A 17,874-nucleotide genomic window follows, 5' to 3' on the forward strand; every position below is an offset into this window, starting at 1 on the left:
TATCATATAATTTCAGACTTGAGAAGCCAATCAAATAATATGTTACAGTTTTATTTACTTTTCTGAAAGACATTCTGTGGTTTTTGCGCGAAAAGTAAGTAATTTACTTGTTTTAAGCTGATTGCGGATCCGCACCGCTGGATCCAGCGTCAGATGCTGGATCCAGCAAGCACCAAAAACGTGCTGGATCCAGCTGGATTGCTGGATTGCGGATCCAGCATTGCAATCCCTAGGAGACACTGAAGAGATTTGACGCGACAACCCAATTTCTTTTCGTAATTACGTCACAGTCTACTTGTACTTATGATCTCTTGAAAAGTAGGTACCTTGCACGAACTTGATGTCGCTAAGATGGAAAATTAGAGATAGATTTAGGTAGAGGTAGTAGAACAGAGAATCTGTGGAGTTGCATTATTAAACTTAAGGTAGGTAATTTATCACTGCTTTATAATTATTTTTAACTAGCCGATGCCCGCGACTTCGCCCGCGTGGATATAGATTTTTTGAAATCCCGTAGGAACTCTTTGTTTTTCCGGGATAAAAAGTAGCCTATGTGCTAATCCAGGATATTATCTATCTCCATTCTAAATTTCAGCCAAATCCGTCCAGTAGTTTTTGCGTGAAGGAGTAACAAACATACACACACACACACACACACACACACACACACACACACATACAAACTTTCGCCTTGATAATATTAATAGTGGGATGAAGTGTGATAATAAAAAAGCTCCGTATCAGCACTTTTTAAGGAAAATGTTCATTTAATTTTTAATAAAAGTACCTAATAATCTTGTACGACAAGGTAGGTAAATTCGTGTTGGGCTACCTTTTAATTTTTATGGCTCATCAAAGGGCCGCGAAGAACCGCAGCTGAAGATCACAATAAAGACATTTCAATAGACTACCTAGATAGATTTTGAATTATTGTGCAAAATGTTGGAAAAAATACTCGAGTACGGAACCCTTAACTGCGCGAGTCTGACTCGCACTTGGCCGGTTTTTTCCTCTTTCATTTCATATCCCACTCAATACTTTGAAATTGAAATTGAAATTTATTTATTTGCTAAATATGGGTGGTTAACAAAGGTCTTATAATCTAAAATAGTCCCTGCATATTTACTGAAACTTCAGTATGCAAATATTAAAGCAAAGAAAAACTTTTGGCTACCCCCACTTTTTTAGATGTACCGGTACATCTAAAAAAGTGGGGGTATCCAAAAGTTTTTCTTTGCTGCAAAAGTATTGAGTGGGAAAGAAATCGACCTGACGGATATTATGTAGGCCTAGTTACATAATATCCGTCAGGTCGATTTCTATCGTATATAATGTAGCCTGGGGCCATCCCCCAGACCATAATAACGAATCGATTGATACCTCATTCATCAAAATCGACTCAGTAGTTTCTAAGGCGCTACGGTGGAACACATATAAATACAAAGCTACATACATAGACTGCCAAAATCATAATCCTTCCTTCTGGGTTTGGCGTGTAGTCGGGTAAAAAAGTTACGTGAGCTTTCACAACAGCTGGTTTGTCCTTTGCTCCGAGTTCGATCCATATCACGCTTGTTCTTAAATATCGTACAAATTATCTAAAACAACGTTCTCGCTCTATATCCCTTCATCCGCCATTGCCACCATGAGCTAAAGTAGGTCCTCAACATTTATTAGAGCTGCGGAAACTTAGAACAATAACTTACGAATAGGCACCTAAGGTCACACTAGAGACTTTTTGTTTTCCCACTTTTTGTCTTGTTTACGACTGTCGAAGTTGTTGGGACATGTTGAATTTTACTCGTATTAATACTTGACTTTATAGATACGTCTCTCTTTCTCTGCGTCATTTACTCATTGCTGTGGGTCGTGACTCCTTTGGATTAATCAGTAATTACATAATAAAAACGCATGGAAAATGTAGCCCTGCACAAGCTATTCAACGAGCTAAGCTAAAAATTATGTACAGTACTTGTGTACACGTAATATTAGAAATTTGGTTTACTATTGTTACTATTGTTATTTTGATATTATTATTTAGATCCTACATATTTGGTAGACTTATTTTTTCAGTGTATTGTGACTTTCGTAAGTGCTTTTATAAGTCTGAAACGAAGAATAAATAAATACAAATACAAATACAAATGGTAAAGATTTCCTTGGGGGAATAATGCGGTGGGCTCTTTCCTTCCACATACCTAGTACAATAAATAGGGTACCTAGGTATTGGAAATGCCATTGGACCGATGTACTTGTTCAGACCAACTATTTTTTTTTTTTTTTTTTTGTTTTATATAAGTAGATAAAGACTTTTCCATCCAGAATTTAGAGTCAAAATCGGGATACACTATACAATGAACTGTTGCCATTGCATTTTATAACTTTCATAAGTTATACTTTTTGGGACAGGCAATGATTGAATGATGTATTTACAGTCAGTCATATCCGAGTGTAAAATTGGAGTTATTATGCCAATTTTAGTCGCGCGACATGTCGCTAATGAGATCTCACGTTGTCTAGAAGTTAAAGAATGAGCGGGGATCGTTTTCCACTGGCTGCACTTCTTATTGTCTCTTGATTCTTGACTTCCACATTTTATTTCTTGTCTCGAATCCGTGGTGAGAGGAAGCCATTGTTTAGTTTCGCGCCAATATTTGACAGTTGTTTATTTTTTTTTTACGCAAGACAAGACACCTGTTAAAAGTCTGGTGCGTTTTGGTAACATTTGATGTCTGTTGTTTGTGAGAATGGTGAAATTTTGGTGGATGTTCCTGTTGTTTGCCAAAACGGCCTCGGCTAGTGATAATGAGTTACCCGATTCAGAGTCAGAGAAAAGTAAGTTTATTAAAACTTTAAATATTTTAAGGTCGCAAGACCTATAATTGGATACACACCTCCCTACTGCAGTGGTAAGTGCTGTGGTCTTATTAGTGGGAGGTCCCGTGTTCGATTCCCGGCAGGGTTTGGTATGTTACCACCCTACCGGCAAAGCCATGCCGACAAACGATTTAGTGTACCGGTAGGTACGATGCCGTGTAGAAACCAAAGGGGTATGGGTTTAATAAAAACGGTCATACCCCTTCCAGGTTAGCCTGCTTCCATATTAGTCTGCATCATCACTTACCATCAGGTGAGCTTGCAGTCAAGGGCTAACTTGTATCTGAATAAATAAAAAAAGATTTTTAAAACCTATCTGAGAACTTGTAGGTAACAATCGAGATCAAGAACTAAGTAGGCAGTATTGACTAATCCTTTTTCCCTAGAGCGTAGATAGGCCCAATCCAATTTTAACCTACGACCATCTGGAACCGGGAATGCATACGACTGTGCATTACTGTTTGAATTTGATTCGGAAGGTATATTTTTTGCCTCGGAAATCAGGAAGTGGGAATCAGCTGGGTTCCGTATCCGAAGCGTAGCAACGAGACCATATTCCTATGCATCCGCTGACCGTCCGGCCGTCTGTCTGTAAGCGGGCTGTATCTCATAAACTGTAATAGGTGGAGAGTTGAAATTTTTAGTGTGTATTTCTACTGCTGATATAGTACAAATAATAAAAATTTCAAAATAGCAGCCATGCAAATTGAAAAAAAAGTGTTAGATATTTTCTTGCACAATAGAATAGAAAAGATTTTTATTCAAATAAACTTTTACAAGTGCTTTTGAATCGTCAAATAATTTACCACTGGTTCGGAATGCCGTTCCTACCGAGAAGAACCAGCAAGAAACTCGGCGATGGTACGGAACTCTTCGTGTGCGAGTCCGACTTGCACTTGACCGCGTTTACCCCGAAGGAACGCAGATGTTAGATAAGTACCTATAGATACCTAATACGTTTAGGTAGGTATTGCTTGTGTGTGTGTGTACTTATACAATTTTCTTTAAAACTACCGGAGAAATGACGTGGTTTTTTTGCGTACCTACAAAAGGGCAAAGATTAAAAATTCTATAGTACGGTCTATAACTTTTCTATTCGGCTTAGTTAATTTGGTCTATAAATATTAGAAAACCTACAACTCTCGAACTTTTGCATAAAAATTTCGCTTTCAGTAGTTACCACACTGAAACATGACATAACTGTTTCAAAAAATACCCACACTTTTTGAATACAAATTGCAATGCCGCCGTTTCCCACGCTTTCCATTACGAATTATTTTGATTCACATAATTTAAAGGCATCAAGTAGGTATAGTACATCTCTATTATACACATATCGCTGTAAACTTCAATTCCTTATTGAAATTCGAAAGGTCCCAGGTTCAGATCAGTTTCGTTGGACTAATTGTCTACTAAACTACTACTCTGTACTACTACTTAATTGTAGTTACTGTACCCATAAGCATATCTAAAATTGTTCTCCTCAATCTATGCAAATAAATGAAATAAACAAACATACATACAACTAAGATATATATAAAAAGCGGTGATAGCTTAGTGGTAAAGACGTCGGCCAGGTCGTCGTCGTTCCATGTTCAGGGGCCCGGGGTTCGATCCCGGGCACGCACCTCTAACTTTTCGGAATTACGAGTAAATTGTGCGCTTTAGGTAATTAAATATCACTTGCTTTAATGGTTAAGGAAACCATCGTGGGAAACCTGCATGCTTGAGAGTTCTCCATGATTTTCTTAAAGGTGTGGAACCATCGTGGAGAAACCTGTATGCCTGAGAGTACTCCATAATGTTCTTAAACGTGTAGAACCATCGTGGGGAAACCTGCATGCCTGAGAGTTCTCCATAATGTTCCCATCGTGGGGAAACCTGCATGCCTGAAAGTTCTCCATAAATTCGCACTTGGCCAGAGTGGTAAGAATGGCCCAACCCTTCTCATTCTGAGAGAAGACCCGTGCTTAGTAGTGAGTCGGTGATAAGTTGATAATGATGATTGTCAGCAAGTCTTTTACTAACCACTAGGGTCTTACTATTTTCAATATTTGACGAATCAATAAAAAAAAGAGTTTAGATTATTTCAGACCAGTAAACTACCTACCTAGTTGTCCAATCAGAGAAACACCGTGTTATTAGTAAAAATTCTCCACTGAACTAAATTAGGTAGGTAGGTAAAATAATTTAAAATTAACAACAGGTCAGTAATTTTTATTTTATTGTATTTCAAGTAATTTCGTGAATAAACTCTCGATGTTTGTCGTCTGCCATTTCACGGTTCTAAGCACGAGACAATGGAAGTGAAAAGGTAGGAACGCTATGGAAAATAATTGCTAGTTAACTTTCCTTTTTTAATCTTATCATATCTTTATATTTTTATCTTTTCCCTCTGTTTTTTTTGTTTTATCTATTTTTCTGCCCTCAGTTTTTTTCTGCAAATTAACGCTAAGCTTACTAAGGATAATAATAAAATTATGTCGGAAAGCTCGGTAAATGCCAGGCCCTAATGCAAGGGGGGCCTCATATTATTATGTCTATATGTATTTATGTCTACATGTCTACATAATATTATAACGAAGCATTAATTTAATTTTTGTACTTATATTCAAATTATACAACTTACACTTTAACAAAAAATAAAAAACGCAACGATAAAAAATTATGCAATTCGTTTTGGGAGATTTTTTGCAGAAAACATTTTGAACACATGGCTTTTTTACTTTCTTTTCAAAGTTTTCTTTTGTTTCAGGTTCAAGATTTCTTCCCCTGTTCGAGATGAAGCGGTATGACAGGCCGATGGGGCCTGGTCTTCCACCACTAACATCTGTTCCAGTTGCGGGGGAAAGATGCTCGGCTCGCCTTGAATCTGCACTGGAGCAGATAAAACGAAGAAAGAGGAATCAGCCTAAAAGCTTAGACACCCCATTGGTAATCAGTAATCACTAATTAGTAATCACTTTAGGCAATTAAAATTCATCTGATTTATCAACGGCCACGGTGACAATTCTGATGTTAAAATACAGTACGTTTTTTTAGCTCTATTATTATGTATCTTAACAATTGCATTACGAAAGGCCCTTTTGTTTCTTTGCTTAGAATAAGCGATTATCATCGGTAGTGATAAACACCGGAATTATCAGCTTAGCGTGCTCTCTGAGGCACGAAAAGTGCTATCAGGTTACAAACGACAAACTTGGCCGACAAGCGCAACTGTTTTATTAGATACTTATTTATATTTCATTTGTCATTCTCGCAGAGTCAAAGCATCGATCTCAACGGCTACAGTTTGCACCAAGCACTGAGAACCGCCCCCGTCGATATGTATGTAACAAGGATGCGGGTGCGACTACCACAAAACTCGAATTGGGTTCGCGTTGAAAAATGTTATTTCGATCCAAGAAACGTTTCCCTCGACACAATGCTACTATTTCACGATTTAACCATAAGCGGCAACGTAGACTTATATGAAGCAAACGATCTTGATCGTAACGTGCCACAAAATCGAAGACTAAGAAGGAATTACGCTGATTTACAATACGACTCTTATACAGGATACGCGAAGCGCAACACAAATGGGTGTAACATGATACTAAGACTGAGAAAGGCCGGGATTGGATTCCACACTCGGCCGCTGAATCAGCAGCCCGGCAAATTCAACGTTAAAACTGATTCAGAGTTCGTTGAACCAGGCTTCATCAGCGTTTACGCTTATGGTTGTGAGAAATATGTGAACAGAAACTCCATAAAGAACAAGGACAATTTGCCTTTGAAACGGAAACGACGTTCTGATGAATTCTCATTCGAACCACATTTAGAGACTCCTTCTGAGGAAGAAAACTTAAATGGCAGAACATCAAACGATTGGGATTATATGTATGAATCGAGTAACAACAGAGTTAATTACGAAAGGAGTAAACTCTTTCGACCTGAAGATGAGTTAGATGAGGTGGAAGATATTTCGCGTGAAATGGAGGATATTTTTACGAAGGGAATAAGGACGCTTTTAACCACATACATGAAGAAAGAATTACAGCCCGCGATCAAGGATACGTTAATGAGGAATATGGGTTACGTGATCTCATATGGATGATGATAATCTTTTTATTGTACAAAAGTTGCATACCTATAAGGGCAAATACGATGATTAATAAGTTTTTTGGATTAGGTTACTTTCCTTTTGAATATGCGGTTTTATATTACAGCATTTCTTAGACATTAATTTGATCTTTTTGAAACCGCTGCAAAATTGATTTGACCTTAAAACGAAAGTTGGCTAATCCTATGTGTTCATCCCGAAAAAATTTCTTGAAAGCAATCTGGACTGATTTAAAGCAAAATCCTATTTGCTTGCACGTTTACTCAGTGTTGTTAAAACTATTTCCATCTTGTACTATTTATAAATACAAACGTTATAGGTACAGTGGCGGAGCAGAAAACATGCCAAGGCCCCTAGCCAGACAAGGCATCAATGTCTTTTATAAAACCTGAGCCTACAAAATTTTAAAAGTGAAATAAAATTTGTTTTGAGAGGGGCCTCAGAGGGCCTCAGTACTGTACCTATCAAAAATACTTGTATAAAGTGTTAAATATTTTTGATGAGTGTAAAATAAAATACATGTTAAAATAATTAAAGTTTTAATGATTTGATAAATTATTATTATTAATAATTACGTATAAATTATGACAGATCAGGTATATTCTTCCTACATAAGCTTACCATCACACACTCGCTATCACAGATTTTTCATTACTTAAGCTATTTATAGGATCATGTAAGCTACCTACCTACATAAATAACACTATACAAAAGGATAATGACCACATTTTTACTTAAAACAAAAAGGAACCAGATTGGCAAAACTTTCTTCTAAAGGTGCTTCCACATCAATAAACTTTGCAAGTGTTGAACATTGTATTCGGTATTTATTTTTGCTGCAAATATAATCTTTTTAACTTAAAAACAATTTGTTCTTCAATGTAATAATCATAGATGAACTCACAATGCAAAGATCGCAAAACTGTGTTACTGGTGTGGATGCAGTTAACATGAATTATATATTACTACTGACTAGCTTAACCCAGCATGTGTTACAATGCCACATAAAGTAAAATAAGAACCAACCAAATGATGTATTTTTTTCCGACATTTTCATCTTCCCCATTTGTTCCCCCATCTCCCCACCTTTACCATTATCACTTATTATAGGTAATATTAACTGTCTGAGAAATTAAGAAGTATTAAAATATATTAAAATGGGATAAGTTCTTTGCCTATTTTATTTCTAATTATTTACCTACTTGAAGACAAGTAGGTAAATAACTAGGAAATGAATATTTTATGTAACTGGAAACCAGGGACTGAATTACCTACTTTTTTTGTAAAGTTATAATTTATGTTAACAGTAAGAAATTCTCAATTCATATAACTTACTTAGGTGTAGTGAGATATTTTAGCTGAAACTTAAAAAAAACGCTTTATACTTTACAAAACCAAATGAGTATGATTTACTTTACATTTTACTTATTGCATTCTTAATATCAAATATTTAATCTCATCATACACAGCAAAATGTAACGCTGAAACAAATACTGCCTTCAATATGCTAGGACCAAAACCTTTGTACAGAGCTAGGAAACCTTCCTCGGCGATCGTCAGTTTTATACAGTGTATTGACCCATTACAGTAAATCTGCCTACCAAAATCCTTTCTATACTGTTGAAAACCTTGAATCTGTAACCTTTTCTTTACAACATCAAATGGATATATTGCCGTCTTAGAAACAAAGCCAGCAGTACCACCTGCTAATACATTTGCTATTAAAGACGATTCTACTACTTCACTAACATTTTTACTACGTTGAAAAAATTTAATTCTATTAAATATGTGCTCAGTAAACAATTTGTATACAGCAAACTGTATGCCTGCATGAGGGGCTATTTGAGCTATTGTTGGCATAATACCTTTGTACAACGCACTAGCACCTTCGTTTCTAATCATAAGAGTAAATGCGTTTAGGAAACCTTTATATGCTTTACAAGTTTTCTTTTCAGCAATTAATCTAGTTCTTACAGTATCAAATGGAAATGATAATATTGTAGCAACAGTAGCAGCTATCGCACCATTAGAGAAGGTCACCCAATGTTTATGCGTGAGGTAAAATTCAAGGTCCGTTTGCTGGCATGTTTGAGACAGTCTTTCGAATGTCGAAAACTGAATAATTCCATATGTTACCGATAGCAGTTGCGCGGGGATGTGGCCGCTCCATAATGCAGATACGCCTTCTTCTCTCACAATGGACCTTAAGGCTTGTAATATCGAACTATACTTCGATCCTTGTTGTATAGGTTCAGTTTGCAATTGAAACCTTATTTTTAACACATCTAACGGCTGTGCAATGGCTCTAGTCACGGCTCCGGCGGCACCACCAGCGATTGCACTTTGAGTCACGCTAATTTTAGATTCAATATTTTGCAAAAAATGCCCCATTTTAATTAATAATTTTCGAATTTTAAATCTTAAGACTTGCACAAGGTGATTTTGGGCATTTGCAAACAGCTGATTTCGGAGTACAATAGTGGCAAAACCACCTTTAAATTAAGGGAGTAAGGCACAAATTTGAAAGCATTTTTAAAATATTTTTTTTTTTTCTCTCTCGTCCGTCTTTACAAAGATTAGCCAATGTCAAGTTTGTAGTTATTTGTAACAAGTTAGTTAAACTATACAAGTATGGACCCCATCTGTGCCGGCGCTCGCCGACATACCTACGCTTTTTAAAATATTAGATGTTAAGAGCGTTAACGCATGAGCCTGCTTGGCAAGTTTAGGTATTTACCCGAGGTTCTTTGTTTGTTTCCGTGAACGGACGTACCGAGTTCAGTTTAGTTTATAACAAACCGTTTTGATCCTAGACGATTTTCAAACGGATTATTTTTTCAATATTTTTAAGTATGTGGTGTTAGTTTGTCGTTTTTTTTAAAACAGTGATGTTTTTAAAACAGTGTATTGTCTTTATAGATTAAGTACGAGTGAATAAAACTTATAATTGTAGTCAGTACTTAATACTAATCTTTTATATACTTGTGTAAGTATAAGAGAGTCAAGAAATTATACAAAATTCAACTTTCCTTATACATATTTACGAAAATATGGTTCCCTTATCATGCACAGTATAAATAATTACACCTACTATATTAATTTTCACATATATATTTATAAAGGCTGGTAAAATAAATGTGAAATCCGTCTAAAATTTAAAAAGTCTTAAATATTTAATTTGCAATATTATCACACTAATATTATAAAGGAGAAAGTTTGTATGTGTGTGTGTGTGTGTGTGTGTGTGTGTGTGTGTGTGTGTGTGTGTGTATGTTTGTTACTCCTTCACGCAAAAACTACTGGACGGATTGGGCTGAAATTTAGAATGGAGATAGATTATACCCTGGATTAGCACATAGGCTACTTTTTATCCCGGAAAATCAAAGAGTTCCCACGGGAATTTTAAAAACCTACATCCACGCGAACGAAGTCGCGGGTATCAGCTAGTCGAAAATATAATGCAATGCTACTAATACTCATAAAGACATTGAGCAATTTTTCTTATTTATGGTCCTTTACAATCTTTTCAAATTTTATTGTTAGTACTAAATCGTACTTACCGTAAGCGCAAAACAATGGACAGTACAATGAAAGGGATTAACAGGTACAAAAATGCAGATGTTACACTTGAGTAGGTATTTATTCATCAAAAATAAGTGCACTGCTACGCGAGTCAGCTAGGGATACAAAAACAAAATAAGATAAAGTTCAAAACTGAAAGTACAAAAACCCACCAACTACTTTTAAAGATTTCACCGCAGATGATTGATTTATATTTGAATATGTATAAATCATTATATACATGTATTCGAAATTTTCATAGTAACTGCTATGATTTGATATCGCACTCGATCCATCTATTTCAAGTTTATTTTTTCTTGATATACAAATTCAAATTCAAAATGTTTTTATTCAATTAGACTTTTACAAGTTCTTTCGAATCGTCAAAAGCATCTACCACTGGTTCGGAATGCCTTTCCTACCGAGAAGAACCAGCAAGAAACTCGGCGGTTGCTCTTTTCAATGATTTGATATACAATATTATGCCATGTATACAAGCAATTGAAGTCCTGCGCATTGCTGGAGCGAATCGAAGTTCAAATCCACGCTTTTTTATCATTTACATAATCTTCGATAGTATAATATGCTTTTCTCAGGAGCATATTTTTAATAGATTTTTTGAACCTGTGTAAAGGCAAGTCCAAAATTGACTGAGGAATTTTGTTATAGAAGATTATACCCATTCCCACAAATGACTTTTGGACCTTCCTGAGACGAAGCGTAGGAGTCGCAAGCCTGTTACGGTGTCTAGTCAGCCTGTTGTGTAGATCGCCAACCTTCTTGTAACTAAGAATATTTTGTCTTACAAAAATTATGTTGTTGTAAATATATTGAGAGGCTACGGTAAGGATACCTATTTCCTTAAATTTTTCTCGAAGTGAATCGCGTGGTTTTAAGTTATAAATTGCGCGTATTGCCCTTTTTTGTAATACAAAAATTCTCCCAATATCTGCCGCATTACATACATTATACATTTCTTTTTCATGTCTTGTGTAGGTAATACCAATTTCGATATACTTTTTGGGTTTTGTAGGTTATATCTCTTACATTCGTTTTGATTATGATAAGTTCTTTTATGACATATCAGAAAATTTTATGACATATGACAATATAGCCTCTAACATACGGAATGGTAAAGCTAAGCCAAAGAGAGATCTCATTTATCAAAATTTAATGTGCAGTTTGGCAGTAATAAGTGAATTGATGAGTTGATAAACAAACAAACACGCAACACAACACGTGACAGGTTGTGATGGCAATCAAGGTAGGGACGCCCCGCACACCCACACAATCCCTGGGCTAATCCGGTGCGGGATAGCGCGGGTGACGTGCGGTTGTGCAGAACGTCCCCCGCCTCATACCTCGATTGCCATCTCGACCTGTCACGTACTATACATAGCTGCCGAAAACTCAGTCCTCCCTTAGTTGGATAAAGAATTGTTTTATTCAAAAATAAAACCATCATAAAGATCCACGAGGGATGACCACGTGCAAATGATAGTAATTATCCTATTGTTTCAGGTGTTATGGTAGAGTGTACAATGTATACAACCAAAATCTAAATACAAAATACCGTACTAATGCTGTAAAAGACAATAAACTAATGCTATTATGCAAATGCAAAAAAAGAAATCATAATGGAATACAAGAAACCGCGCTAATGCCATAAAAGGACGATGAATCATCAAAATTTTATTTAGCGGCTAGGACAAATAGCAAGGGTATTGGCATATAGCATTGTCAGCCGGTAATAACTGTAAAACTATAAGCCTTTAAGAATATTTAATTCTGAAAAGTTATAATTCTAGTCAATAACTAATTATACAAAATTCTACTTTCTGTTTATTTAAAAAACATGGTTTTCCTTATCACAAACAGTATAATGAAACCTTGAGTATTGAGTTTTACAAATTTATAAAAGCTTTTGAAATAAATGTGAAACCCATTTAAAATTTAATTTTTAGAAATTATTAAAAATATAGATCAATGCCACTGCTCTGATAGGCATTAATCTATTCTCTACCGAAATCGCGTTTTACTGTTACCAATACCGTAATAGCGTAATAGATACCAATGCAGCTATTTGCTCGAAGCAATACTTATTTATTAACTAGCTGATGCCCGCAGCTTCGCTCGCGTGGATTTAGGTTTCTAAAAATCCCGTGGGAACTTTTGATTTTCCAGGACAAAAGTAGCCTATCCGTAATAGCACCGGTCCCCGGGATGCAACGCATTTCTGTACCACGTAAAAACATCTAAACGGATGATCCTTTAAAAATCCCGAGGGATCACCAGGATTTAGGAATGCAATTCCTTACAGCATCATATACACAATTTAAAAACATACAAAAAGTTTTTATCTATCTTTAAGAAAAAATAGCGAGTATTAAAAATACCTAGTATTGAGAAGTGATAGTCGCACTACAATTTCAGGTAAATCGTAAATAATCCGATAACAATTGCTAAGCAAACAAGCGTTACGTCCGTTCTCGGAGAGGCCTCGGCCGGTACTGATTTCCTAGTTCAATTTACTACTGCTCGTTGCACGGTTTTGTAGTGTGTTTCAAGATTATTTTTTGGAAAAAAATATTAATTAAATTTAGATTTTTTTTTCTGTATATATTGCCAATATGTTCTTCTTTAATGAGTACTTAGTTTTATTTATAAATGAAGATAAATAACCCACCTAAATGACAGTTTTATGTGTCTGTAGTTTTACGAAATTATGACTTTTTTGTTTGAATTTTTATAATGTAAAAAATGCCAAACGAAAGATTTGGTTCTGTCATCTTATTAGTTCAGGACCTTTTCTTTGGTAAATATAATTCTTTGTGAGAATCTACCAAGTAACTTTTGATGTAGTGAACGTCAAAGATGACACGAAATCCAAAATTCAGTAATAGTCTTTTGGTATTTTAGGCAATAAAAGATAAACTATGAATAAATTGCAAAATGTTGTCTGTCAATTTAATAGAACAGGAAATATTCTACAAAGTAGTATATAAATGGTTTACATAAATGCAGTGTTTAATAAAATATAGGGGGGCAAAATAGCTTAAGAATAGCTCATACCGGTTCAACACTCTTAACAATCTGTAACTTTGACGATACCATAGATAGTCGTCCGCTATGAAAATAAAGCAAGGATTACACTTTAGTCCGGTTTTATTCGGACTGCTTCCCGGTTTAAAAAAAAAATGAATTATTGTTGCATGTTTTGAGAAATCAGAGTTTTTTTTGCTATGCGAATATCACACAAATGGAAAAAAAAATTACATAACGTAGTTTCTTCTTTAAACATTGAGGCAAGTGGATTATGCTCAGTGTAGATAACCAGAACGGTCTACCGGTGAGAAACCGGGCTCCCGACATGTTATAGCCTGGGCCTTAGATTTTTAATCTTTGAAAATATGAGTCGTTGGATCAATGTCATTTATCTATGGTCAATGTTTGAATTTGTGGTCTGTGGTTTGATGCATGTTTGACGTTTGTCTGTCATTCATTTCATGTCATGATATTTTGTATTTTTGTTTGGACGAAATATTCTGCGATAAACTTGCAATTTCTATTTTCCAAACTAATATTTTAACAATCTTCATCATTGATAACTTTCAACAATCAACCGCGATGTCTGCCTCTCTTGAAAACCTAGAGACTCAGCTCGAAATGTTCATAGAGAATGTAAGACAGATACGTATTATTGTAAGCGATTTTCAGCCACAGGGCCAAAGTGTTTTGAATCAGAAAATGTGAGTATTTTTTCCTAATAATAATGTTATTCAGTATTCAGTAGCCATATATTAAATTGCTACTATATTTACCTTATTAATTTGTTCGTAACCCGGCAGGTCCCAGATGCTAATCTATTATAACTGATATGCTACCCTTTAAATCTAAGCCATGTTTACTTATCACATAATACTTTTTTTAGCCAATCATTAGTCACAGGACTCCAAGAAGTCGACAAGTTGAAGTCTCAAGTTCATGATATTCTTGTGCCAACAGAAGTTTTTGAGTAAGTTAATATTGTAAACATATTTTTCAAAACTGTCTACTACTGCCATCTTAGAAGATCCTTCTTAAAAGTTTTCCTTTTCTTAAGTAGCACTCACTGCATAAATAATGTTGTGTGTAACTTGCACCTTTTATTAATGAAAGTTCATTAAAATTAATATTCTGACATTTAATCATGTTATCATATGTAATGCTATGATTTTTTAATATTGGAAAGATTTCTAATATTGTTCATTAATTTCTATCGTACAAAATTTTTACTGAGAAAATAGATGATGCCTGTGATTGTGTAGATTAGGTTTTTCAAAAATCCTGTGTTAACTCTTCGATTTTCCAGAATAAAATATTGCATAATATGTGCTAATTCAGAGTGTAGGTTATCTCCATTCCAGATTTCTGCCAAATTGGTGTGTAGTCATTGTGGTGTGAAAGAGTAACAAACATCCAAATTTTCTCTCTCTAAAGTTTAAACTTCTAATTTTTTTTACAGCTACATCGATCAAGGCCGCAACCCACAGCTGTACACAAAAGATTGCATAGATAAAGCTTTGGCCAAAAATGAAGAGGTCAAAGGGAAGATTGACTCCTACAAGCGGTTCAAGAGCCACCTCCTTACAGAACTGTCAAAGACATTCCCTAATGAAATAGCTAAATATAAGGCCATAAGGGGTGGTGAATAGATGTATCTGCGATTATATTAATTATTCAATAGTTTTACTTTATAAGGTTACTTTATCATTACAGACTAAGAATAGCTATAGTGACGAAATGATGGTAGAACCGTAGTGATACAAGTTATTTTTTAAACTTTTTGAGAAAATAAAGGAAATTTATTTGGACATGTTAATTCCTTTGTTTCTAAATTTATAAGTTGGGATTTCTCAAGAAAAATGGTTTTGAATAGAACTTGGCTCAGTGAAGAATAATGCTTTTTTTTTTGCTATTATTTTGAAAAAAGAATTATTTGAGAATATCATTACTTGGATTACTATGGTTCTACTATGACCAAATAAGGTGGCTCAAAATTATATACACCCAGAGAAGTTAGAAGCTGGTATCAGTTACTAATTTTTAAATTGGTTGTATTACCTCTTCTCACCTTTGTAAATGCAAGACATGCATACCCTGCTTCGACAGTAGTATGTTCCTTGCTTACTGCCTTCACTTTTATACTCTTCTGTCTGTATTTGAATTTATTTCTATTATTTAAACCTACATTTCAGTCTCTAGGTACATACTACATACCTAATAATAGAAGAGCTGTAACATAAGTTTTTTTATAAGAATGAATAAAAATTGCAAAAAATAAAGAGCATTTGATTTATTGAAAATACATAAGTAAACATTTTCAAAATATAGAATGGAAAAACAATATTAGCTAAAATAGCAACAGAAAGTTTATAGAAAAATAAAATTGAAAATTAATAAAAATAATCCAATATTTAGTAAAGAATAAAAGAAACACTTTGTTTCAAAAGTGGTTTCAAATGATACAGAAATTAAAAAATAAATTAGAGATTTTCAAAGCTTAGAAAAAATAGGGCGCCCTTGTATTTATTGTTTAAAAAAATCTATATAACATTTTATATACACAATTAGCAAATTTATGTCTGGGCAGTAAAATTGATTAACTATTTTTATATCACAGGGCATGTTACATTATAAAATATATAAATTCATTTAAAAATATGCATTGAATCATTAAGGATAAATTATTGATAAATTAAAATTATTACTAACTTAACTTAAAATAAAGGAGTGTTTATTGAAAAAGATTTAAATTCCCCTTGTGCCATTTGTTTTTCAATAGGGGTGGCCATATTCTTATCGATTACAATATCGATAGTTTCGTTTCGATCATCGCCTTCCAGCTCAGCACTGTCATCAGACACTTCTTCAGGATTGCGAATTTCTACTGTTTCTGCATCACTGTCACAGTAGATGTCGAATAAAGTTAGTACATCGCTAGCAGTATTCCATATTTGGTTAAACTCGTTTTTAACTGGTTCAACCAATTGATGCTTGCTAGTGACGTAAACATAGTTCCAGTGGTCGAAGGATCGATCGTCACCCCAGTTGAGTGTTCCCGTCATCAGAATCTTTTCATCGACTAAGCAGAATTTGTGTTTCATACTGTTAACAGGTGCGTTGGCCTTACATTTTATTTCAGCCCCTGAAATTAAATTTTTATGAAAAAATTATTTGTGTCTAGTCACCAACCATATCATCATAACTAGTCATTAGATATCCACTGCCACGGTTTTGCTCTTGCGCCGCCTGAATCCAGCGGCTCCCTGCAACTTGTTTGATGTTGTCTGTCCTATGTCTATGTAGTGGAGGGTCTGCCAACGCTGCGCTTTCCGGTGCGAGGGCGCTATTCGGGTTCGCTTGGGACCCCAACGTTCGGGTTTTAGAATTAAGTAACTATATGCCCTAACCATTGCTACTTCAGCTTCGCTACCTATGGCGGTTAGGTACTCTAGTGCTGCTACGGATGACGGATCCCTTCATTTCTGATTTGATCACGTAGAGAAACTCCAAGCCTAGTACTCTTCCATTGCCTGCTGAGTGATTCTGACGAGACTTATAGTTAGCGACCATGTCTCGAACATGGTCTTGAATACCATTTACGGATTCAGTATTACCAAATACCTAAACTAAGTAGTTACTAAGATATATGAAACGAAACTTACCAGCTTCAATAAGTTCTTTGACGAAAAAATCTGTAGATGCATTATATCCCGAACGGTCGATAACAATACGAACTTTTATATTTTTGGATTTAATTAAGTTTACCAGACGGGCCTGTATAGCTGGGTTGTGTATGCCAGGCATGCAAACGTGGACGCTGTGTTTCGCGCCTTCAATGAAGCTGACTAATTTATCAAAATAATTGTGGGGATTGAACTGCAATTTACAGAAGACCATCACTTCATTGATTTCAGTGTTACGACGTCTGTAGTAATACGCGGCGGCAGATACGACACAAGTTATTGCCACTGCAGCGGCCGATGATAGGAGACGCGGATTTAATCTCATTATAAGTAATTTCAAACATTTAACACTTTTATCTGGCACGCACACAGACCAGCCTTCAATTTTATATTTTGAAATAAAATGAGGTGGTCATTGATAGTGATACTTTTTCATTTAACTAAAAGAATTTCGTAACTACCCTCGTTTTGTATCGTATCGTTATTGTCACATGCCTACATGCCTATCAGTTCTGTAACTATTATTATTCATTAACTTATATTCTTTATTCCTATTAATAACGAATCATTACAAGACTAACTATGTAATTTAACTAAGTAATAATA

General features: G+C 35.1%; 4 protein-coding genes across 6 annotated transcripts; 2 read left to right on the forward strand and 2 right to left on the reverse strand.

Annotated features, from left to right (window-relative positions):
- Positions 1-2,504: 2,504 nt before the first annotated feature.
- On the forward strand, positions 2,505-7,124 carry LOC123868059. Of its 3 annotated transcripts, none has more exons than XM_045910401.1 (3): positions 2,505-2,835; positions 5,633-5,811; positions 6,140-7,124. In XM_045910401.1, the coding sequence occupies exons 1-3, from the start codon at positions 2,748-2,750 to the stop codon at positions 6,971-6,973; spliced, it is 1,101 nt and encodes a 366-aa protein (XP_045766357.1). In that variant the 5' UTR covers positions 2,505-2,747; the 3' UTR covers positions 6,974-7,124. The 3 variants fall into 3 exon arrangements, with proteins under 3 accessions (XP_045766357.1, XP_045766359.1, XP_045766358.1); XM_045910403.1 differs by lacking the exon at positions 2,505-2,835 and adding an exon at positions 5,005-5,049; XM_045910402.1 differs by lacking the exon at positions 2,505-2,835 and adding an exon at positions 5,073-5,191.
- A 377-nt stretch (positions 7,125-7,501) lies between these two features.
- Positions 7,502-9,481, reverse strand: LOC123868060 (mitochondrial thiamine pyrophosphate carrier-like). Its single transcript, XM_045910404.1, has one exon. The coding sequence runs from the start codon at positions 9,368-9,370 to the stop codon at positions 8,405-8,407; it is 966 nt and encodes a 321-aa protein (XP_045766360.1). The 5' UTR covers positions 9,371-9,481; the 3' UTR covers positions 7,502-8,404.
- Positions 9,482-14,036: 4,555 nt separating this feature from the next.
- LOC123868062 (mediator of RNA polymerase II transcription subunit 10) lies at positions 14,037-15,474 on the forward strand. The gene is made up of 3 exons (XM_045910406.1): positions 14,037-14,289; positions 14,472-14,555; positions 15,045-15,474. The coding sequence occupies exons 1-3, from the start codon at positions 14,168-14,170 to the stop codon at positions 15,232-15,234; spliced, it is 396 nt and encodes a 131-aa protein (XP_045766362.1). The 5' UTR covers positions 14,037-14,167; the 3' UTR covers positions 15,235-15,474.
- Positions 15,475-15,881: 407 nt separating this feature from the next.
- On the reverse strand, positions 15,882-17,746 carry LOC123868061 (mitochondrial cardiolipin hydrolase-like). Its single transcript, XM_045910405.1, has 2 exons — positions 17,248-17,746; positions 15,882-16,727 (listed from the first exon to the last, which is right to left on the reverse strand). Exons 1-2 carry the CDS (start codon positions 17,591-17,593, stop codon positions 16,300-16,302), a joined length of 774 nt encoding a protein of 257 aa, XP_045766361.1. The 5' UTR covers positions 17,594-17,746; the 3' UTR covers positions 15,882-16,299.
- Between the last annotated feature and the right edge of the window lie 128 nt (positions 17,747-17,874).

The sequence above is a fragment of the Maniola jurtina genome, chromosome 9 (assembly GCF_905333055.1).
Source record: "Maniola jurtina chromosome 9, ilManJurt1.1, whole genome shotgun sequence".
NCBI classification, from domain to species: domain Eukaryota; kingdom Metazoa; phylum Arthropoda; class Insecta; order Lepidoptera; family Nymphalidae; genus Maniola; species Maniola jurtina.

Excerpts from the sequence above, each read along its gene's own strand:
- LOC123868060 (XM_045910404.1), bottom strand. The coding sequence starts at position 9,370 with ATGGGGCATTTTTTGCAAAATATTGAATCTAAAATTAGCGTGACTCAA.
- LOC123868061 (XM_045910405.1), bottom strand. The coding sequence starts at position 17,593 with ATGAGATTAAATCCGCGTCTCCTATCATCGGCCGCTGCAGTGGCAATA. Across the intron at positions 16,728-17,247 it reads CAAAGAACTTATTGAAGCTG|GGGCTGAAATAAAATGTAAG; the intron begins GTAAGTTTCGTT and ends ATTTAATTTCAG.
- LOC123868062 (XM_045910406.1), top strand. The coding sequence starts at position 14,168 with ATGTCTGCCTCTCTTGAAAACCTAGAGACTCAGCTCGAAATGTTCATA. Across the intron at positions 14,290-14,471 it reads AGTGTTTTGAATCAGAAAAT|CCAATCATTAGTCACAGGAC; the intron begins GTGAGTATTTTT and ends TACTTTTTTTAG. Across the intron at positions 14,556-15,044 it reads GTGCCAACAGAAGTTTTTGA|CTACATCGATCAAGGCCGCA; the intron begins GTAAGTTAATAT and ends TTTTTTTTACAG.
- LOC123868059 (XM_045910401.1), top strand. The coding sequence starts at position 2,748 with ATGGTGAAATTTTGGTGGATGTTCCTGTTGTTTGCCAAAACGGCCTCG. Across the intron at positions 2,836-5,632 it reads CGATTCAGAGTCAGAGAAAA|GTTCAAGATTTCTTCCCCTG; the intron begins GTAAGTTTATTA and ends CTTTTGTTTCAG. Across the intron at positions 5,812-6,139 it reads AAAGCTTAGACACCCCATTG|AGTCAAAGCATCGATCTCAA; the intron begins GTAATCAGTAAT and ends TCATTCTCGCAG.